General features: G+C 38.9%; 1 protein-coding gene across 7 annotated transcripts in view; it reads right to left on the reverse strand.

Moving 5' to 3' along the window:
* Positions 1 to 1,649: 1,649 nt before the first annotated feature.
* LOC148873366 (putative hydroxyacylglutathione hydrolase 2, chloroplastic) overlaps positions 1,650 to 24,676 on the reverse strand; it is a 45,954-nt gene continuing 22,927 nt past the window's right edge. The window contains exons 6-10 of one of the 7 annotated variants that reach the window (XM_088951906.1): positions 21,355 to 21,429; positions 21,160 to 21,258; positions 17,887 to 18,029; positions 8,390 to 8,434; positions 7,396 to 7,662 (exon numbers count right to left, since the gene is read on the reverse strand). In XM_088951906.1, the coding sequence (XP_088808032.1) occupies positions 8,416 to 8,434; positions 17,887 to 18,029; positions 21,160 to 21,258; positions 21,355 to 21,429 (336 nt within the window). In that variant the 3' untranslated portion in view covers positions 7,396 to 7,662; positions 8,390 to 8,415. The other 6 variants (XM_088951891.1, XM_088951897.1, XM_088951924.1 and 3 more) reach the window with 6 other exon arrangements.

The raw sequence follows: 24,676 nt of genomic DNA on the forward strand, positions 1-24,676 counted from the left end.
TCCCAGCCCACTAGCTTGGAATCCCTCCCTCAGATCTTTTCTCAAGTCTCAACTTCCCTTGAATAAAGGCCATGTGCCTCATGGCCTCAGGCCCTCAGCGTTATAAATGGAATACGGAATGTCCTTTCTATGGGCCATACTTTGTGGGCTACAAAGACCGGACCCGATCAAATACTCAAACTTTTAAGTTGCACAACCAGAGTTTGGATCTGGTTCCAACACATGGTCCCAACAGCCTTTTCTGCCTGCATCATGAATATCTTGTCTGCAATTTGGGCGGATTAGAGTTTGGGATTTTGTCAAAACTTCAATAGAGCCAACCTGAAGCCTGAAAACAGTATAAAATGTTAATGCGGGCCCATCTGACTTGCACCCCTTGCCGAGATGTTTCCAATTACAGTTGAAAAAGGCCGTTGGAACCTTGTATTGGACTAGATTTGGTCTCGAAAGGAAGAATGACTGTTCAGTACATAGTTTGTGAACCTTTGTTGATCTGGACGGTTGGACCATTCAGTCAGGGAATCGTTTAGGCAATCTGTTCCGTTTTATCTCAAACCCGGTCTTTGGCCAAAAACCATTGAATCAATTAATAATTTGTTGCTCTGAACAGTCAAACCATCAATCCGTTAACCCATTCAAATAGTTGTCAGAACGGGCTACTTGTTCAAATCAGATGGTCAAACAGTTGGCCCATAAACCGGTGGCCAGAAGGGTTTTATTTATGGGCCATTTTTTAAAACCTTGGTTTAGCACACCCTAAGAATTCTTAGCCCTACAGTACAGTTGGGGTAGATATCAGTTCAAAATTGATGCCAACACACGAATGGATGTTTTAGGGTAAAGGTATTTGTCATTTTGAATTATATAGAATTGTAGTGGAATTCAAAATTAGTGTGGTGAAGTGTACTTTTCCATAAATATTATGACTTTAAGCTTTACATAAATGAAAGAGAAAGAGGACAGATCAGTCATTTTAACTCTAAGAAGAACGGAGGTAATATACAAATATACCACGTAATGGCAGAGAAGGAAGAAAGGACAGTTGTTGAATATTAAGTAAAAAAGCAAGGGTAAATGGGTCAATATGATGAATTGAGGCAGAGCCTCGTAGCAAAGGTCTAGTAGGGGGTGACCGGTCAACCTCACCGATGGTTAGGGCCGGTCAGACTTGGATAAAAAATTAACAAATATTATGGGTCTGGTGAAGTAAATGCATCCATCAACTTCATCCCCAACCTCTACTTTGATTATTCTCCTACTCCAACTCTCCCTCCTCTTCTCATTTTTTTGGGGGTTTGGGGCTAAACAATGGGGTAGCCCACCTCCAACCATGGTGCAAGTAAGATTGGATTCTAAGACTCCGCCACAACCAATAAGATATCTTATGGTTTTGATTACAATACTGAAAAGACATTATCACCATTATCATTGATTTTTATGGGGTTAGTGAATCCTATTTACTATTTTGTTCTATTTAATTCTATATCCAATTGACACTATAATCAATTTAAGGTGTAATGTGTCGCTTCTATAAAAACATGATATTAGAAAACTTGTAAACAATCAATTGGTATGATAGAAGATATTAGAAAACTTGTAAACAATGAATTGGTATCATAAATATGGTGACCAATCAGTAGTATTCTTTAAAATTCACAATGATTTTGATTGGTCAATATCATTGCTTCCATACATCATATATGGGGCATCTAAGAGACCCTTCAATTAAGCCTTGTACTTTTTCTTTTGATTTTTTTCTTAACCTGGGATTTATCAACATTCTGTTGTGGGCGTAGTAATCACAATCCAAGTCTCAATGAATAATATACATAACTGCACTTATAAAAAAATAGAAAAAAAAAGGGGGGAACAAAAAGTTGGAGGAAAAGTTCTTACAAACAAGCTAGCGTAGAAGACTTGGATTTTGATTGTCATCCTTCCTTCTTAGCCGGTAGGCCAGTCTTGAAGATGATCATTTGGGGCCAGCTCCTATTACCAAACCTAGGGTGGTGTTTGGGAGACCTTATAATAAGTGCTTATATAGAAAAGCCAAAATCACCTCAAAAAGTTAGAAATAGTGTTTGGTGAGAAAAATACACACAAAAAAATAAGAGCTTTCTCAACCCCTGAATTTTGAATAAGCAAAAAAAATGGCTTCTGACTTATATTTAGGAACGTCGCATCAAATGCACTTATCTAATAAGTACTTATTCAAAAAACTTATTAAAAGCCCATTTAAAAAGGAAAGATACACTCCCACCCCACCCAAACACAGGCCTGAGACTGGAGAAATGAGATTGCAATATGCGGTGCACAAATCTTATGGTCATGGGGATTAAGTTCAAATTAATTCATTAATTGTATTGGAAGTTAAGAAGTATTAATTGATCAAATCCAGATCTGAAAGGCATGTGCGTTGCACGTGGTATTAATAATGGGGCAAAAAGATTAAAAGAAAAGTCCACTTTATGATTTTATAGTCTTGGGGTTAGGGAAAATTTTCGATTAATAATCTATAAATGGTTTTTAAAACCGAATGGGTGATTGAATCGGTCACGGTCCGGTTATTGGTTCGAACGGTCAGTTTGTTCTGACAAAAAAAAATAAAATTTTGAAAAACGGTCAAAACCGTTCGAACGGTTAATTGGCCGGTTTAACGGTTTGCTTACCAAAATCAATGGTTTTAGGGAAAAAAACAGTTTTGGGAAAAACGAAACCGGTTCCTAGTTTTTTTGGTCTGACCATCCGGTCCGGTCCAGGTCTGATCCGATCCAATTTTGAAAACCATGCCCTGTACATTGGGTCTAATGTTATTTTGGTCCCCAAACTTTAAAATGCAACAATTTAGTATCTGAATTTTCAAAACATGACAATCCAGTACCCGTCGTTAACTAACTGTTAATAAGCCATTAAGTGACATTTTAAAAAGATACAAGTGCCCTTCGAGTGTCATCTAATTTTCTTTATCAACTATCCAAACATTGACAAAAAAATTAGTAGTCTCAAATCCTTATCTCTTCTATTCAAGAAAGTTGGAGTCACCAGAATGCCCATTCAAATGTAACCCTAACTTTCTTGAATGGAAGAAGCAAGGATTTGGGACTATTAATTTTTTGTCAACATTTAGATGGTTGATAAAGAAAATTAAATGACACTCAAAGGGCATTTGTATCCTTTTCAAATGTCACTTAACTGTAGGTTAAATGTTGATTAATGGCAAGTATTGGATTGTCACTTTTTGAAAATTCGGGTGTTGAATTGTTGCATTTTAAAGTTTAAGGACCAAAATGACACTAGGCACAAAGTACAAGGTACTAATAGGGAATTTTTCATAATTTTATTCATGCATGACAAAATGAGATACGAGATATAGATTGGTAATTATAATGTGTAGCATACAAAAGCCCTCAAATTTTCTTAAAAAATGTTAGGTTTTCTTATAAAAAAAAAAAAGAGAGAGAGAGAGAGAGAATGGCTATGTGAAGCATTTATGAGATTTTATTGATTTTAAATTTAAATACATGTTTACTTATAAAGAAAATCACCTATTTATTTTTTTTTTTTGAAAAGCTATTTTTTTGGATAATTGACATGCAACCACCCGATAATTAGAGGGTAACAAAAAAGACCCCCTGAATTTTGGGATTCCAGAACTTTGCCCCCCTCCATTAAGCATTATGTCAATTAACTTTAGAATATTCCTTTGAGAAATTTTCTTAAACTATTTTTATGATTTGGCTAATTGACTATTATCTTAGAGTACCCCTTAAGTTTTTTGACAATTGGTTAAGTCCTTGCGATTATTGTCCATTAATGAAAAGATTAAAAAGACTATTTTACCCATTATTCTCCTTCAAATTTTCATTATGAAACATTAACGTAAGTCGATTCAATCCTCTGTGGTTCGACAACATCAAGTGACAGAATCAACACTATACTTGTTTCCGATTACGTTCATCGAGAAGAAGAGAACATAATCATGTCCCTGAATATGATTAGATGAATCTTTGATGTTCCAATTCCTCCTTGATGATCTACGGGGGAGAAGCAGGGGAAAGAGATGTGACCGCAATATGAGGAAGAACGGGGTTGAGCCGTTCTTGTGTTATGTACATACAACTAAAGGGAGATTGGAACAAAACAACATTGAGGAAGAACGAATACAACTAATAGGGTTTACGTGGCTGCTGGCTAGGAACAAAATGGCATATGTCCCCGATGGTGTCAACAGTTCTGCAATATGAGGAAGAACGGGGTTGAGTCATTCCTTTGTTACATGCATACAACTAAAAGGAGATTGGAAGGTTTCTGGGTGAGGTCACAGCGGAGGGGTTGCGGGGTCCAGTGGACAAAGGTAACAAAGGGGGGGAGTGCGATAGGGAAGGTAGAAGGAGTGGGCACGTCCACTGGCCGTTGTAGATGAACTCCCTTTCTCCCAAATCCGAGTTCAACTAGTTGTTGTAGAAGGAGCGGGCACATCCACAAGGTGATAGGAGAGGTAGAATGAAATCCCTTTTTCCCACCTCACTCCCCAAACCATGTTGAACTTGGATCACCACCACCACCATCATCAAAGGACCTGACATTGTAACCAGCGCCAGAGAGAGATAGTGAGTGAGTGAGTGAATGCTCTATTTCTCTGGTTAAATGGTGCTTTTACTTCACTGTCTAAACCATGTTGAACTCAGATCACCACCACCGCCATCATCCAAGGACCTGACATTGTAACCAATATTGAAGAGAGAGTGATTCGAAAGGTTGTAGCGGCATCTAGAGGGCCATGAATCCAACAATTTCATTTGATGGGGCACTTGCTTGTACAACGGAGGGATAAGGCTACAACTTGGGTTGGGTTGGCCTTAAGCCAAGACAAAAAAGTTGGGTTGGGTTGACCCCTTAGACAACCTGACCCAACTCGAATCCGACTCTATAGTACATGTCATATATAAATATATGTTATGTGTAATATATAACATACATTGATTTGTTTAGATGCATGATGTTTGTATAGCCCCCACCACATAGTATCATGTATTTCTTTTAAGATAATTACTTTGCTTAATCCTAATCATAAAGATTAAAACCTTAATAACATTATAATATGTTTTTTGAAAATTTTATTCATCTCCTCTCTGTTGTTGCCCATAAAAGATCTATCATAAGTCATAACTCATAATAAACTATAGTCATTTCTAATACTTGTTTTCTGAATATTGTATCAAAAGAATAAAAAAAAAATGTCAACAAATAAATATTAATGAAACATAGGATTAATATATATAGCGAAAGTTAAGTTAAGACCTAAAATCGAGAAATTCTATGAGGTTCTAAGGGATGGGAAGAAAGTTGGGTTGGGCCCAACCCAACCCGAAATTGACTTCGGGTTGGGTTGGTCGGGTTGGGTTAGAGTTAGGGTTGGGGTTTTAAAACTTAGGGTTGGCCTTGACCCGACCTAACTCGACATGACTTGCAGCCCTACCGGGGGAGAACTGTGGGAGTTTCAAGCTACATTTGTTGGAAGACTTGAGGAAGCAGATAATTATGAGGAGGCTAAATCGTATAACGAGCTATGTAGCTTTACCGTTTGAAGGAAGCATGCAATGTGGAAGTGGATATAGGAACATGTGTGAAGGGAGCAACGAAGGGAAGAGTTACAATAACCAAATAAGAGGAGAGCGAAACAAGGGACGGAATGAAAGCGAGAGATGAGAGATAAGAACCATCACTTAAGGTTGTAGTGGCATCAATGGCTTCGTTGACAATCCACTGTGTGTGAAGAAGGTGAGGAGAGAAAGAGAGAGATTCAAAAAGGTATTTTTAGAATTTTCGAAAATAGTATTTGTCGTGAGAGAGAAGAACCACTGCTTAAGGTTGCAGTGGCATTAATGGCTTCGTTGACAATCCACCCTATGCGAAGGAGGTGAGGAGAGAGAGATTCAAAAGGGTATTTTCTGAATTTTTGAAAATAGTATTGGTCATGTGATGCCATATGTGACCGAGTATGGTGGAAAGTTAATGGCAGGGGAGGTTTTAGACAATTGTCAGAAAAGTTAGGGGGTACTCTAAGACAATATGTAAACAGTAAGGGTAGAGTTGGTCAATTAGCTAAACCATAAGATAGTTTAAAAAATTTGCCCTATTCCTTTTAATATTTATAAAACTCCTACAACTTATCTCATGAGACCATTTTGTCCTTAATTTGGACTTGGTAATTCTAAAATGTTAGCTCTCACGTGTTAATTTCTCTCCACCTTCTTTCAATTAAGTTCATCTTGAGAACACTTTGAGTGATTCGTGCGTTAGAATGGTTTTATTCATGCATCATTTTGATCGATATTTGTTGATGTCATTCCTTAGAATCTCAAATGGGTAATTTAATAATTTTACTTTCATCGTCAATCTTGTTATTGGATCATGGGTGAAATGCTGGAATCTAGAAGTTTGGGGATCTTTGTCTTAAAACAAAATTCATGGAGCTAATTGTTACCACCCCAAGTAAAGTGTGACTATATGTAATTTACCATAATTTTTTCGGAGAAGTACAGATACACCCGATGTAGATTTCTGAATTCCAGCCCCCCTACTACTAGCCCTCTCCCCCCTATAAACCACATCCTGCCCGTGAATTTGGCATCAATTCACGGTCAAGATGCATTCCCCCTGTACTATGGGGCTATAAAATTCTGATCTGGGCTGATTGGTCATTCTCTCTAATTTTTTTATTATGCCTGTTGAACATTTTCTCTGTCCCAAGTTTAAAGGAATTACAACCTTCATTTTGACAAAAAGCAAAAGTCATTATATTTCATGCACAAGCCTTTTGTACCCACTTATCTATATCTACATTATAACAAGTAGGAATCCAAATGTGGAACTTTTAGTTGACCAAAATGTCCCCATTTTTTAATTGGTTTCTTCTTTATTTGTGGAGGCGGAAAATGTAATGTAAACTTCTTTTCACTTCATTCGGTTCTCTTTCGTTAAGTGTTATATGTAAGGTATTAACTTCCATTTTTTCTCATAGAATTCTATATTTATGCAATTTGTAAACTCCTTTTTACTCCATTCAGTTCTCTTTCGTTAAGTGTTATATGTAAGGTATTAACTTCCATTTTTTCTCTTAGAATTCTATATTTATGCAATTTGTAAACTTCTTTTCACTTCATTCGGTTCTCTTTCGTTAAGTGTTATATGTAAGGTATTAACTTCCATTTTTTCTCATAGAATTCTATATTTATGCAGTTTCTTATTACTTGCCAATAAATTTCACCAATTGGATTTGTATTCAATACTTTTAGCAATATATAACCCGTGTTTTTTTCTAAACCGACTTAAAAATTAAACCATTCTCTTGTCCTAGTGGTGGATAAGCAATTCAACCATCCCAGTCAAATGAATCAATCCATGATGTCATAGTTAAAAAAATAAAATTTTTATAATAGAAATAAATCTAAAACTTACAAAAAATAAAAAAATCTATATAAAAAATTGGTATATCTCTAATATTTATATTAATCATAAAGAAAAATAAGTGGTGTACAACACTTGTTTTTATTGATGTTGGAAATGAAATATAGTATCTAAACTCAACTAAAAAATGAAATTGTTATCCTACTTGATGGTGAGCCAATAGTTCAACCTTTTTGGGTCAAATGTGTCAACCTATGATGTCACAATTAAATAATAAAAATTAAGAGAAAGATAAAATGCACAAATAGTTCACTAATATTCTTATTAATCATATCAAAGAAAAATAAGTGTGATTAAGAGGAATTGTTTTTAATGACAATTGAAATTATTTACAAAATTTAAAATTGACCAAAAATGAAATTGTTTTCTTATTGGTGGTAGGCCAACAGTTTATCCCTTAAATCAAATGTGCCAATCGTTGGTATCATAATTAATTAATAAAAGTTAAAAAGATAAAAACACAAAAATTGCAAATAAATACATAAAATTTGTAGAAAACCTTTGGGCACATCTATGGTATTTTATATAAATCATATTAACAAAAAATAAGTTTGATAAAGATCACTTATTTTTATTGATTATGGAAATAAAATACAAAATTTAAAACCAATGGTTTTGTTTTCCTATTTGATGATAGTCAACAACTAGACCTTTTGGGTCAAATGTGTCAACCCTTTATGTCTTAATTAAAAAAGACAAAAGACACAAAAAAATTATGTTAATTATATTAAACAAAATTATATATGATAAATAAGAATTATTTTTACATACACAGAAATATAAAAAACTTTATAAACATCTTATTACTATCATCATCATCATGTAAAATTACCACATGCAAAGCATGTCTAATGATTTCAAAAAAGAGAAACAAATTCTTTCTTATAATCGAAGAATGTTTCTGTCATTGAGATAGTACCTTTTTTGGTAATGCTTTGCCTTGTATTAGTTTAAGAGTTCTAACCTAACATTAAGATAAATCATGATTCCAATATGAGTCCAACTAATATATATCTAATCAAATCAAGAAATTTAAGTTCTTAACAAAATCAACTAACATTACTTTCAGAAGATATAACCTTTTAACTATTTTATTGTAAACCTGTTGTTTTCAAGTCTGACATATGACTTGAAACTCACACCCTACCCAACAAATTATTCTTACAAACTTCCCCATTACCGAAAAGGCACGACACCTAAAATATAATTTTGGTAACCAATCAACTTCTTTATTCATTAAAATTTAGGAGGGGATGTTAATTGGTCAAAGTTATTCAGTGTCATACCATTCCAGCATCTTTGATATCAAGTGATAAAGGTTGAATGAAAGTATGAAAAGAAAATATAGTAAACATTCTACTAAAGCCATAATCAGTTAATCACCTCTAATACCCTTTTAAATTATCCTTTTTCCTTAAAAGTCTCCACTTAAATCTCTCCCCCTCATTAATACCTCTGCAACTAATATCCTGCTACATGGTTGCACCTCCCCTTTAAGCCATAACATCCCACATCCCTACAATCTCTCCCCTATTGATTTCTACATTTTTCTCTTTTTCTCACTTTTCTCTTATAAAGTACTATTAAACAAATTTATACCATATATTAATAAAATTATGGTTGAGTTGGACTTAGACTTGCTAAACCTACTTGGGAATGTTACAAGGCCCATTTTGCTTTAATTTTGCTCAACAAAGCTTGTGCATCACATAAGTGTCAACTAGATTTTTTATTTTTTGGTATCTAATCTTGATTTCATCTATCTTTGCCTGCTATTTCTCTATTGTCATTTGAATTAGTAACTACCAAATAATTTCCTCTATTTTTTCTCTTTCTACAATTTTTTTTGCTTTAAATTCCTTTTCATTTTTTTTTAATTTCTATCCCACTAGAGAAAAGAAAAGATGGAAAAAGAATGAAACTATGGGTGGTTTTACCCCCATCTCATTTTCACATGAGATCGCAACTTGGTGAAACTAGATTTTGTTAGATCCGTTAGCATGGGTAAAAGGAACCGACTATTTTCCGGATATTATTCTTTTACATATTTCTATGTTGCTCATTTATGTTATGAATGAGAAAGACTTTTATTGTATCTTGGGTGTTAATGGATGATTGTTAAGGTCAATAGTCACTAAAGTTAAAATTTTTTATAAAAGTTTTCTCCATGTTAATTAAGGTTTGAAGCAACAATATGTATTGGTTGATATGGGGTAGGGCTGCAAACGGATCAGATTTAATCCTAGATTTGGCTACCCATTTAGCAATAATTAAAGTGAATAGCAAAAAGAAAAAAAAAGCGATAATGAAATTGAATCAGATCTGAACATATGCTCAGTTTATTAACTGGATTTGGACGTTGCTTTGTCTACTCTGCTAGGATCTGATTTGATTATATATGTGCATATTAAATATCATCTTTAGTATTAAAATTCTTTAAAATTAAGTTGGATTTGAGATTTAGATAAACTTATTTTCAATTTATAATGTATATATTTTCTTTTATATTTAATTTTAGGGTAAATTACAAATAGGTACCCTGTATTTTGGGAGTAGTGGTGGATAGGTACCTTGAACTTTCAATTGTAACACTTGAGTACCCTGAACTTTTAAAAATAGACACGGGGGTTCATCCGTTAGTATTCCATCAGTTAAACATTACATAATGTCAAAAATACCCTTCTCATGTATTTTTTGAGATCATTCTATGGAGTAAAATCATCAGCAAAGAATGATGTCAGAAAATTTGAATATGTTATTTGCTATCTATGTGAGAACATCATCGTGGGGAGATGTCCAGTTACTTAAGAATGATCTCAGAAATACATGAGAAGGGTACTTTTAGCATTATATAATGTTTAACTGACAGAATACTAACGGATGGATCTTAAGTGTTTATTTTTGAGAGTTCAGGGTACTCAAGTGTTGTAGTTGAAAATTCAGTGTATCTATCTGTAGTTTACCCTTAATTTTATATAAATTTATCAATACTTTAATTGAGTCAGGTATCTAGATATGTGAATGAATATAATTCAAACATATCTGTCAAAAATCGGAACGACCTTGGGTCTCTCAAAAATTGATCAAGTCACTCTTGAGGCTCATAAACTGATCGAGTTGTAGGAAGCAAGCAGGATAACAGTGGAAGGTGACTCCAACATTACAATAGAAGCTCTCCAAGGTTCAAGTAATACATCATGGAACATCAGGTGATGATCGGTGAATGCAAAAATCTTGCTAGAGATTCTGGAAAATCAATCACATACCGGGATGTTTATAAGAAAGGGAACCAAGTAGCGGACTGCTTGGAAAATGAAAGGCGCATCTTGGTTTTGAAAATTGGACCAGAAACAGAACTGCTTTGACCATCGGTTCCTGTGTCAAATGGTCCAATTATCTGGTTTGAAGTCCATCCAATGATTTTGGAGTTCAAAACTGGACCCCGACTTATGACTGATTCCTGGGTACCGTCCGATTTCGAAACCATGCATCAAAGTGTTTCAAGTCGTGTCTATAGATGGCTGGGAGTTCAATTATATTGTAGCCACAGACATTATTTTTTTCTTTTTTGCAGACACTGTAAGGTGCTCCTTTCCTCATTTGATGTGGTTTCCTTCTTGTATAAAAAAGGGTAAAAGATTTAATCATTTAAATATACCCTGAGTTTTCTAATATTGGCTTAAACATACCCTTAGTTCTAAAAAAACTTAAAGATAACTTATGACTCTTTTATCCTTCATTTTCTTTCAAATTTTCAAATCTACCCTAGAATTTGTATCCTTATACATTCTTCTCTTACAGTGATCTACCCTAGAATTTTTACCCCTATACATTCTTATCCTCTTAAGGTGATTTAACCCAGATTTCTGATTCGCCTTCTTGTGGTAAATGCTTCTACCTGACTCGTGTGAATCCAATGGATTGGTCTCAACACTGATTGTTGTTTTGCGTTATGGATCATTGAGACCAACAGATTGGTCTCCATATAATGCCTCACCACTGTCTTCCACCCATATTGCTGTTTTTAGTCAAAACTAAACTGGATCGATGAGCTGGATTTGTAACGGAGTTGCTTAGTTTTCAGTCAAAACTCAAAATTATCTTCATCGCCGCTTTTCCCTCCAAACGTCTAAGCCACTTTCATGGCCAACTTTGTAGCCATTTCCTTCCTTTGACGTTAAACATCAACCTCAAACTGTTATGCATATTTCCAACCTCAGAGATTAATTGCTCCAAATCTTCTTGCCCCAAATTAATTCAATGGGTGCAAATTATATGTTTGATGCTCTAGAAGCCAGGGGTGGTGAAAGAACAAATGTTTTGGACGCAGATGCAAGCTAAAAAGAAAGGGGGAGTGATTTCATTTCCTTCATTTCCAAGTACATGTTGTACACCTTATTTTTCTTTTAATAGCAAAGTTATGAAGTTATCAATTAAAATAATTACTGTTGTTGATGTATCTTGTCAATTTGAATTTCCTGGCATTATAACCGACCATGTGTGTAAGTATAAATTCGACAAGCTCTTAGTTCTCCCATCCTGTTTGCGTCTTGAGTTCACATTGGCGCCCACAGAGCACACTCCACAGGTGCCCCACATGTACATCCAGCGTGCATTGGGAACATCTCCCGTCACGCTCATGCAAATTCGTGGATAATCGACAGCTTCAGAGGAAACGAAACGTGTTTGATCCACGAATTACATGCAACTATGCTGGTCATCACGATTAAGCTGAGATGGTCATTAAGGTAGTGTTATTAAGTTCCACTGGAACATTTCTGTTATCCAGGAAAAAAAAATTGCTCCAAATCCACTAACTGAACCATGCATACAGCATTCCCATTCCCTTTATGAGATTTACTCTCTCCTTTCCACAACAATTGTTGAGGGCCCGGGAATAGGATCTCGTCACAGGTCGGTCCACGGGAAAAACCTCCTGTTTTTCCTTGATCCTTCCTGCTCGTGATGAACCTATCTTGGCACCTTTGGTGATTTGTCCAAGAGATCACCAACTCTCCTAACTCATTCTTGACTGAATAATTTGATATCTCATTCAATAATGGGGTCTCTTTAAATAGGAGATTACAAGAGTCCTAATCAAGGGGAGTCTCCTTGCTGAATAGAGAGACTTTCAGTTCTATCTTGCTAAGGATAAGATAAGCTAATCCTAATATGATAAACTACTAACAAAATAAGATAAGCTAAGCTAATCCTAATCTAATAAGCTATTAACAAAATAAGATAAGAGATAAGAACAAGCAAAATGAGTTAATCTAATCTAGATAAGGCTGATGTTGCCGAACTGGGTAGGATGAGCATCACTGAATCCTTGATGCTGTTGGCGGTGGGCCCGGGGCCTACTGCTGCCAACGGCGATGGTACGTCTTCCCGAGGAAGGCGTCCATAACATTACTCCCCTCCTGGACTACGAGCTTGTCCTCAAGCTCGAAAGCTGGATATGTGGCTTGGAACTCTGCCAATGGGATCCATGTGGCTTCTGTTGGTGGTAGATCACACCATTCCACCAAGACTTCAAGGATTCCACGATTGAAACGAGAGCGGGTGACAGTTTTAGGCTGGGGGACCAGTTTGCCATCTTTCAAGGGTGGTAGGGAGGGAACTTGGTCCGGGGGAACACCCATAAATGGTTTCAGCAAGGAGATGTGGAAGACATCATGAATTCGGTTAGTCTCTGGCAATTCCAGCTGGTAGGCCACACTGCCAATCCGTCGCAGAACCTTGTAGGGCCCATAGAACTTAGGGGCCAGCTTCAGGGCAGCCTTGTGGCACAAGGAGCGCTGCCGGTAGGGCTGGAGCTTCAACCAAACAATTGTCCTGGATCGAACGACAGTTCCCGATGGTGCTTATCATAGTGGAGCTTCATGCGGAGCTGGGCCTGCTGTAAGCGAATGCGGACGTCGGTGAGGAGGGCGTCGCGGTCCTGTAAGGAGTGATCGACTGCGTCCAAGCGAGTAGATCTGGGCTCGTAGGACATCAAGCGGGGAGGATCCCTGCCATAAACGACGCGAAAGGGAGTCATGCCGAGGGAGGAATGGTAGGCTATGTTGTAGCAGTACTCAGCCCAAGGAAGCCATTCCAACCACCGTCGAGGTTGATCGCCTACGAAACAGCGGAGATACATCTCGATAGTGCGGTTAACCACTTCCGTCTGACCGTCAGTTTGTGGCCAGTAAGCTGATGAGTAGGCTAGGGTGGTGCTGTGCAATCGAAATAACTCTTTCCAGAAGGCACTAGTGAAGACCGGGTCTCTATCGCTGACGATGGATTCCGGCAACCCATGTAAGCGAAAGATATGTGTAAAGAAGGCGAGGGCAACCGAAGTGGCACTGTACGGGTGTGATAGAGGAATGAAGTGCGTGTATTTAGAGAAGCGGTCGACTACCACAAAGAGAACTGATTTGCCCCCTACCTTGGGAATTCCCTCAATGAAGTCCATGGAGATGTCGGCCCAGATCTACGATGGGATGGAAAGGGGCTGAAGGAGGCCTGCCGAGTGTAGGTTTTCCCATTTGTGTTGTTGGCATGTGGTGCAATTCTGGACTAAATCTCGAATAGAAGTCTTCATACCTCGCCAATGGAAACCAATCCGGACGCGGTGTAGTGTTTTTTGAATGCCCTCATGGGTGGAGTTATGGATGCTGGTGATGATGGTAGGAATCAACGAGCAGTCTGCCGGAAGATGGACTCGTCCCTTATACAGTACCAACCCGTCGTGAAGTGACCAATCGGGGTTGGCCGTGCCGGTCTGGATCTTCTGCAGTAAGAGCGACCATTCCGGGGACTGTGGTGTTGCCTTCTTAATGTCGTCAAACAGAGAGGTCCGAGGTTGGAAAATGCTACATAGAACCATCACGTCTTCTTCTCGCCTAGACAAGGCATCAGCTGCACGATTAGAGAATCCCGCCTTATATTCCACCTGGAAGTCAAACCCGAGCAGTTTGCTAACCCAATGCTACTGAGGGGAAGTGGTGAGACGCTGCTCTAATAGGTATTTGAGGCTGTAATGATCAGCTTTGACGATGAACGACCGTCCCCACAAATACGGCCTCCAGTGCTGGATGGCTCGAGCAAGGTCGATTAGTTCGCGCTCATAGGCTGGAAGCTTCGGATGCCAGTCGACCAATCTGCGGCTGACGAAAGCGATCAGGTGCCCTTGCTGCTGTAGTACGGCCCCCATACCCACTCCAGAAGCATCGCACTTGACTGTAAATTCGAGGGCGAAATTAGGTAATTGCAGGACAAGGGTTGAAGACAGTGCATTTCGTAGTGACAGAAAAGATTCATCAGCTACGTCGTCCCACCGGAAGGAGTTTCTCTTCAACAGGTTGGTTAACGGGGCTGCCAACACTCCATAGTTCTGCACAAATTTGCGGTAGTAACCCGTTAAACCGAGGAACCCGCGTAAGGCCTTGTGGATTGAGGTTTGGGCCATTCTGTTATAGCCTGAATCTTGGAACTATCAACTGTGACATCCTGCCCATGGATGATGTGGCCGAGGTAAAGAACCTGTCGTTCCCCGAAGGAGCACTTGGACCGTTTCAGGAATAAGTTGTGTTGGCGTAGGAGTACGAAAACGGTCCTCAGATGGTGGACATGCTCTACCCATGATTTGCTGTAAACGAGGATATCATCAAAGAAAACTAAAACAAATTTGTGCAGATGGGGCTAGAATACCTCGTTCATTTGTGCCTGAAATGTAGATGGTGCATTGGAGAGTTCGAATGGCATGACTAAAAATTCGAAGTGGCCATGGTGGGTGCAAAAAGCAGTCTTCTTCACGTCACCGGGAGCCATGCGAACTTGGAAATATCCAGACCTGAGGTCCAACTTAGAGAAATACTAGGCAGCATGCAACTCGTCCAGCAGTTCGTCCACAACGGGAATAGGGAACTTATCTTTGATCGTCCGGTCATTGAGTTCTCTATAGTCAACACAGAACCTCCATGTTCCATCCCGCTTCGCCACCAACAGAACCGGCGAAGAGAAGGTGGAGTGACTTTTGCGTATGATCCCTTGGTTCAGCATCGCTGTACATTGTTTTTCTATCTCATCCTTCTACAAGTGAGGGTAGCGATAAGGCCTGACAACGACTGGTGCTGAACCCGCCACCAAAGGAATACGATGGTCGCAAGCTCGGGAAGGGGGAAGGCCCTTCGGTTCCTGGAACAGATCTGAAAACTCGGCGAGAAGTTTTTCCATGGCTGTCGGTTCTGTCTGGAGTGCATGAACCTGCGGTGTCTTTTCTTTAACCCTGCAACCGTGCCAAGAAACTTGCTTGCCATTCAGGTGGAAGGTCATGGTGAGTGTGCTGAAGTCCCACAAAATCAGGCCTAGGGTAATTAACCATTTGACCCCGAGAACAATATCGAACCCATCCAATGAGAGTACAAATAAATCAACAAGAATTAGTTCAGAATTGACATGTACTGAGACGTCCTTACAAATCCCTGGACTGTGAACTTTTTCACCATTTGCGATGGCAACCTGTAGTCGCGGCCAGAGTTCCATTGGTAGTTTTAACTACAGGGCTGCATGTTCACTTATGATGTTGTGTGTTCTCCCTGAATCGACAAAAATGCACACCGGCTGACCTGCGATCTATGCCTGTAACTGCATGGTCTGAGAGGTTTTAATACCGGTGATCGCATGGAGAGAGATCTCTGGTTTGAATGTGACGGGTTCCCCTTCCTCCTCCTCTTGCTCATCTATGAGAAGGCAAAAAAGCCTCTTGCATCTATGTCCTGTCGAGTAGAGGTCATCACAGTTGAAACATTGACCTCTCGCTCGGCGCTCTGCCATTTCTGCCCTGGTCAAGAGCTTGATGGGAGGAGTGACCATGTTACTACCTGTACTTGTCACTGCTCTAGAGGTGGTGGTCGTGGGAGGCTTCATTTCCCGGCTGGTAGCAAATGAGGGGGCCGTTGCTGCTGGTCTTGGGGGCACCCACGAGTTCGGTGGATGACCTACATTAAAAATTCCATGGCTGAGCTGCAGCTTACGCTCAAATGCGCAGGCTAAGTTCATGGTTGTGACCAAATTTGGGGGATTCTACATCTCGACATCCACTCGCAGGGGTTCTGCTAACCCTGCTGTGAACATATCTACTTGTTGGTCTGGTCGCACAGAGGATGCCCTCGCGAGGAGGGTTTGGAACTGTCGCTGGTATTCAGCAACTGTTCCAGTCTGTTTAAGTTTAATTAGCTCACCAAGTGCGTTGTTGGTCAATGGGGGTCCGAACCGAAGAAGGCAATAGGATTTAAACTAGGGCCAAATGAGCCCGGGTTCTTCTTGCTCTAACCGATAAAACCAAAGTTGCGCTTCTTCTGTTAAATGAAAGGCGGCTAGGCTTACCTTGTCCCGATCATTTGTCCATTGATTCTGGAAGAACTGCTCGCAGCGATACAACCAGCCTAGGGGGTCTCTGTTGTCGTTGTACGATGGGAACTCCAGCCTGCTGTACTTGGGGATGATGGCTACTCCATGGTCGACGGACTGCTGTTCGCCGGAAGACTCCGGCAAATCTGGCTGGCGGTAATTAGCTGCTATCCCTCCTCCGTCAGAGTTCCTTTCCCTGCTGGAAAGAAACATCTCCATTAGTCACCGTAGTTCTCGCACTTCACCTTTGATCTCACGAACTTCGGAGTTGGTCTCCACGAGTTGGTGCTCGAGGTCGTGGACCCTGGAAGGTAGCTGCTCTAGATCTCCCATGACGCCTTGCTCTGATACCAAGTTGTTGAGGGCCCGGGAGTAGGATCTCATCACAGGTCGGTCCACGAGGAAAACCTCCTATTTTCCCTTGTTCCTTCCTACTCGTGATGAACCTATCTTGGCGCCTTTAGTGATTTGTCCAAGAAATCACCAACTCTCCTAACTCACTCTTAACTGAATAATTTGATATCTCATTCAATAATGGGGTCTCCTTAAATAGGAGATTACAAGAGTCCTAATCAAGGGGAGTCTCCTTGCTGAATAGGGAGACTTCCAGTTCTATCTTGCTAAGGATAAGATAAGCTAATCCTAAACTGATAAGCTACTAACAAGATAAGATAAGCTAAGCTAATACTAATCTGATAAGCTATTAACAAGATAAGATAAGAGATAAGAACAAGCAAAATGAGTTAATCTAATCTAGATAAGGCTGCTATTGCCGTACTGGGTAGGATGAGCATCACTGAATCCTTGCTGCTGCTGGAGGTGGGCCCGGGGCCTGTTGCTGCCGGCGACGATGGTACGTCTTCCCGAGGAAGGCATCCATAACAACAGACTTCTGATATTTTAGTCTGGTAAGTGAGAGAGACATTTTTTTTCTTGTAGAGGAAATATCAAGAGTTATCATTCCTCAGGTTAAGAACCAACAACTCTCATATATAGTTTACAATACCAAGTATATCTTACCAATTATCTTTTGCTCTCCGGATGACACTTAATGCTTCAGCATCATTTGCAGTAGCTGGGATATTTAATGCTTGGCGGATTTCCATGTTTGATGTACGAAGGAATGGATTGCATGACTTCTCCACTTTAAGCGTTGTAGGGATCTAAAACAGTAAGAATTGTACACAAATTATTAATGGAAACCTTCAAAACACAGTGTCAACATGAAAGGGTGTTTAGTCAATATGTGTGATTTTGTTTTTTCAAAACAAAAAACAAGCCACACATCAGCAAAAAATGTAGTGTCGCAGCCCCTCTACGACCCTCTTTTAAACAGGCCCTTTTAAAACTTAGAATCAAGACCAGCAACCTCAGATAAATGAACTATTTTTTTTTTACTTTTTTTAATTTGTTCCATGCAATCAATTTAGTAGTAAATCATGATACTGGATATGGTGATACATCAATTTTCACAACTGTAAAATGCTTAATCTGGATAATCCAAGTATCCAACTCCTGTTGAAGTGGTTCACAAGCCCCACATCAATTTCTGGTCACCCTTCTTCATCTTTATAGTGAGAGTCCAGGAAAAGGGTTCTAGGTACATCGAAGGAGGAAGGTTGTTAACTATGGAAGAAGCAAAGTCTGTACCACTCTTAGTTATTTTTGAAGTGTTTTTTTTTTTTATCAATAACAACTTCAGCAATTTTATTAAAATATCACATTGGAGGAGGAAGGTTGTTAACTATGGAAGAAGCAAAGTCTGTACCACTCTTAGTTATTTCTGAAGTGTTTTTTTTTTTTTTTTGATCAGTAACAACTTCAGCAATTTTATTAAAATATCACAAGAATAGTTACAGCAAGGAAGACAAACACTCTTATCTTCCAAAAACAACTTAAGTCCTCAAAAAAAGAAAAGGAAAAAAAGAAGCAATTTAGTTACAACTTAGCCCAAAACATTACATCCCTTTCTATCCCCTGTTTAGTTAGCCCATCAGCTATAGAGTTAGCTGTTCTTTTAACCCAGCTCATCCTGATTTCCATTTCCCGCACCAGCCACTTGAACTTTCTTCTCTCATTGCTGTACTTCCATAATCCACAGTTGTCTTTCTTCAGCCACCCTATCACCACCTCCGAGTCCCCTTCAATTATAAGTTTTCTGACATCCATCTCCTAAGCTTTCTGACATCCATTTCTAAAGTGTTATTCAAGTATGGCCTTACCCCATTATGTTTATTTTAGTGATTTAAATATTCCTATTGCTTTAAGAAAAGATAAACAACATTTATCTAATTAATACTTATTGTATTTCCCAATAATCATCTTATAATTGTTTATCACCTTCCTATAAAGTCTTGCTTTGTTGTCCTTTGAGTCTATTCCTAGGAATGTCTTAGAAGCATTGTCTAGACCTTAGTGGAAGGAAGCTATGTAGGCTGAGATGGGTCTAGACATGATATGTTGTTTTTTTGTCTAATGGGAAGGAAATGATGGGGTGTAAAAGGGTGTTCACCATCAAAGTATAGGGACAATTGGTAATTAAAAGGTACAAGATGAAGCTAATAGAAAAAGGCTAAGCTCAAAGATTGTTTAGAGACCTTTGTTCCTATCACCAAAATTAACTTTGTCAAGCACTTAGTTTTGCTTCCTCTTGCATCTTCTTATTCTTGGCCTTATACTGGTTTGATGTAAAACTGCTTTCTTGAATGATGATTTGACATCCAATGAGATATTATGCTAATGTTGTTATAAGAAAGTTAAGCAAATTGAAAAAGTCATCATATGGGCTGAGGTAGTCTCCCAAAGTGTCATTTGATAGATTTAGAGGAACATTAATGAAGGTGAGATTCTCTTAGGATCAACCAAACCACACATTGTTAATCAAAAGGGAAGGTACATTATTTATAGCTCTTATTGTGTATGTTGATGATAAAGTAGTGCTTGGGAACGTTCCAGAGATTGAAAAACCCAAGCAATTTCTTAGTTGTGAGTTTGAGATAAAAGGTTTACAGAAATTTCAATATTTTCTAGGTTGAAGTTGCAAGGTCAAAACATGGCATATTCATTTTATAAAGGATGTGTGTTTTGCATCTGTTGAAGGAAATGGGAAAACTAGGAGTTAAACCAATAGAGTGATAGACATGCCCATTGATCCCAATAATAGGTTATCGTCTTCAGCTAAGAAACCACTAGAAGATAAGGGGACATTCCAACATCTAGCGGGCAAATTTTTACTTTTATGCATAACTCAACATGATACTTTTCATGTAGTTAGTGTGGTGATCCAGTTTATGCATGTCTTTAGTGACATGGTTGCTATGTAAAGATTTTTTGCTAATTAAAGGGACAGCCAAGCAGAGGCATTCTATTATTTAATCATGAACAGATGAGAATTGAGGCATTCACAGAAGCAGATTTGGATGGTTTAATCACTGATAAGCTCCACTTCTTGGTATTGAACTCTTGTTTTTGATGATTTTATATCTTGTAGGAGCAAGAAAACAATTCATCGTAGCTCAGCTCAATGCTAAAACAGTATAGAGCCATAATTCATGGCATTTTAGAGATATAGTGGATCTGGTTACTACTTGATGAGCTGAGAGTTGAGTATAAAAGATCAATGATGCTTTATTGTGTAGTTGGCAGAAGTGTTCACTAAAAGGGTGGTCAAATCTAAGCTGAGCCATAATGTCATCGAGTTGGGGTTGATTGATATCTAAGCTCAGATTGAGGGGAGTGTTGACAGAGTAAGTAATTATCTTTCTACTGTTTTTTATTATTTTCTATTATTTATGTCTTTTTATCATTGGTGGTCAGGGGTGTTCTTGTAAATTCTGTATTTTGGAGATTCATACAATGGCAAAAAAGGCTGCATATGCAACCTGAGAAGCTCTTTCCAATCTCTTTTAATACTTCCTCTCTCCTCTTCTTCCTCTTATGTGATCTCTCCATTAAACCGAGATTAATTTTACAGCATCTTATAAATTTCTTGATTGTATCGAGCACATGTCATAAGTAACATTATTGGGATGGTTATCCATAAATTAGTCCAGAGGACATATTATATGTTTGACCTTAAGCTGCCTTGCATTTTAGTGCTGGTATCTTTACAAGAGGTGGACCATCAACTGACAGCATGGATACTAACAAGGCATCCAGAAAATAATTCATACTAGGCATAGAATTGCAAGTTTTCCAAATTGTGAAGTAAATGTGAGGCACATTATGGTTACTGGTAATGCTACTTCCTAAGGATCTCAAAATTTAGTTGTTTGATGAGGTACAAGAGATTACCGTTGGCAAACCCTTGCTGCGGAGATGAGCTACATGAGCAGCATATGATTGGAGTGTCTCATTCTTAGGTTCAATGGACAATGCAAACTTTGAGTTGCTCTGTCAAAAATGAGTATCTCATAGTGAGACTATATAAATGCCAATGCCTAGACAAATGACCAAGTGCAAGTAAAGCCAAATAAGGAGATAATTTACCAAGGTATATTCATGGCCACAATATATATTTGTCTCATCTGGCAAAGCCATTATTCTTTTAAGTGATGAAAGCATCTACAGAACAAACAGTCATAATATTAGGCTTGTGAATGACTAAGTAGAATACTAACCACAGAACATTCACCTAGTTAAAGCATGTATATACCTGCAAAACTCAATATGTAAACACGAGGAGAGCAGGGGAGTGTTATATGTTTGACCATCTGGTAACTTACACAAAATTTAGAGTTTAAAACATCAGCCCAATTGGTGACACTTACCATTGTATTTCAGCTTTTATTTTCATAATGATATGTTCATCCATTACTATAAGCCTGGGCATGAAGGGGCTGTCCAAAGAAAAAAAAATAATAAAAGCAATTGAGCAGTTTGAAGGAAGCAGGAGAGAAGAAAAAGTAAGAAAAAAAAATTAGGGGAAGAGGGAGAGGAGTGGGAGATGGGAGAAGAGAGGGGAGAGGATTTGGTAGAAGAAGAGTGAAGGGGCTACAGGAAGCAAAAGATAGGACGGGAAGTGAAGGTTGAGTCAGAAAAGAAGGCTATTAATAATGAAATTGATATCCTGGAATGTTAATGGCCTAAGAGATGGGAGAAGGAGGATGTTTATCCTGTCAGCCACCTTTCCTTTTCATGCCAAACTACTGGCTTCGCTTGGAACCTCTTCAAGGCAATCTTTGGAGTCAGAAACTTGACATGAACCTCTTCCAGGATCATCAAACTCTTCACCTGCATCAACACTCAACTTGACATTAAGTTCCATAGGAATCTCTGCCGGTTTAGTACCTAACAGTCCTGTTTCTTCAAGTAGGTCAAGAACATATTTTCTTTGACATAAGTTAATTCCATGCCCTGACCTTGCAACTTTTATTCCCAGGAAGTATTTCAGCTTACCCAAATTTTTCGTATTGAAATGGTCCTGTAGGAATTTCTTCAGCTTGTCAATCCCGTTACTGTCACTCCCAGTTATGACAATACCATCTACATACACCACTAGCAAGATTTTCCCATCTTTTGAATCATGGATGAACACAGAATGGTCTACCTGACACTATTTCATCCCAAATTCTTTCACTACTTCATTGAACCTCCCAAACCATATGCGTGGAGATTGTTTCAGTCCATAAATTGCCTTTTTGAGTCTACAAACCTTACCATCCTCCCCTTGAGCAACAAACCCTGGCGGTTGCTCCATATACACTTCCTCAATGAGATCACCATGTAGGAAAGCATTTTTTATGTCCAGTTGCACAAGAGGCCAATCATACATAGCAGCTAATGAAATCAACACCCGAACTGAACCAATTTTAGCCATAGGAGAAAATGTCTCCATATAGTCCACACCATACAACTGAGAATAGCCCTTGGCCACTAACCTGGCCTTCAATCGCTCCACACTGCCATCTGGAAGATACTTCACTGTGTAGACCCACTTACACCTAGCAACATGCTTACCAGGAGGAAGAACAGTAAGTTCCCACGTGTGATTGTGTTGTAGAGCAGAGAGTTCCTCTTCCATGGCTTGCTGCCACCCTGGGGAGGTAAGGGCTTCCTGAACAGTCTTGGGAATGGAAACAAATGATAGCAATGATATAAAGTTGCGATGAGAAGTAGAAAGGTGAGCAGCTGAAACATAGTGTGAAATAGGATGAGAAGTACAAGTGTGTTTACCTTTCCGCAGGGCAATAGGAAGATCAAGGTCTAAGGGAGAAGAAGCAATGACAGGATCTGTCGACGAGGGCTGAATTGGAGGAGGGGTCGGTGCTCTTCTGTGAGTATACACGTGTTTGATTAGTGGCCTCTCAGTAGTAACTGGCACGGGAGGTGAATCTACAACTGGAATGGGAACCACGGGAAAGGAATCCACAACAAGGACAGGAAGAGGAACTACGGAGGAAGGAGAAGAAACCATAGTATCCGAGAAAAAAGGAACTGATTCAAAGAATGTGACATCGGAGCACACGAATGACTTATGGAAGCTAGGGTTATAGCACTTATACCCTTTCTGAGTCCTTGAGTAGCCAAGGAAGAAACACTTAGTAGCTCGTGCATCTAACTTGTCTAAGCCAGGCCCCAAGTTTTGAACAAAACAAACACATCCAAAGACTCTTGGGGTGAGAGGAAACGGAGGCAAGGTGGGAAACAACACCGAGAAGGGAGATTGACTTCCAAGGATGGACATGGGCATCCGATTGATGAGAAAACAAGATGTGAGGACAGCATCACTCCAAAAGTGCTTTGGGACATTCATATTAAGCATCAAAGACTGAGCAGTTTCAAGGGATGTCGATTTTTCTGTTCAACTACACCATTTTGTTGTGGGGTGTAGGCACAAGAAGTTTGATGAATTATCCCATGGTCCTCTAGGTATTGTTGAAATGGTATTGAGGTGTACTCTTTGGCATTATCGGAGCAAAGAATTTTAATATGAACACCAAATTGGGTATGTATTTCAGCATAAAATTTTTAAAAAATAGAAAACAATTCATTGCGATCTTTCATAAGATAAATCCATGTCATCCTTGAAAAGTCATCAACAAAAATTACAAAATACTTATAGCCATTGTATGACATCACTTTGATCGGACCCCAAAAATCAGAATGAACTAAAGAAAAATGACTCGAGACACGACTATCAACTCTTAGACTAAAAGAGACTCTATGATGTTTCCCAAACTGACATGACTCACAGTCCAAAGATGAAAGATGACTCAAGGAAGGGACCAGCAACTTCAGAGCCTTGAGAGAATGACGACCAAGTTTGTAGTGCCATTGAAGAGAAGTAAGAGAGGACTGAAAAGCAACTGGAGGACCACCACCATCAAGGTAATATAATCCACCTGCCCCATGCCCTCCACCAATCTTCATCCCCGTCTTGAGATCATAAAACACACAAGAAGAGGGATAAAAGGTTATGGAACAGTTAAGTGACTTGGTTAATCTACTAATAGACATAAGGTTAAAGGGGAACTTGGGAACATATAAAACAGATGATAAAGACAAGGAGGATAGATCAACATCACCAACACCGCAGATGGGAGATGTAGAACCATTAACAAGAGTAACTGTTTGAGATGTGGAGGACCAAGAAAGAGAAGAAAATACATTAGGAGTCCCAGACATATGGTCCGAGGCTCCGGAGTTAATGATCCAGGGTGAAGGCTTGGAAGCCAAGCAAGCCATACCTGAATGGGCAAGGGTAGTTGTGTTCTGCTGAGATGTCTGGAGGAACTGCTCATATACTGCACGGGGTACACTCACCATCTCCTTCCTAGAAGCATTAGTAGATGTGGAGGGAATTGGGTCA

This window comes from Nelumbo lutea, chromosome 1 (assembly GCF_056320005.1).
Source record: "Nelumbo lutea isolate HS-2025 chromosome 1, American lotus-T2T, whole genome shotgun sequence".
Classification (NCBI taxonomy): Eukaryota; Viridiplantae; Streptophyta; class Magnoliopsida; order Proteales; family Nelumbonaceae; genus Nelumbo; species Nelumbo lutea.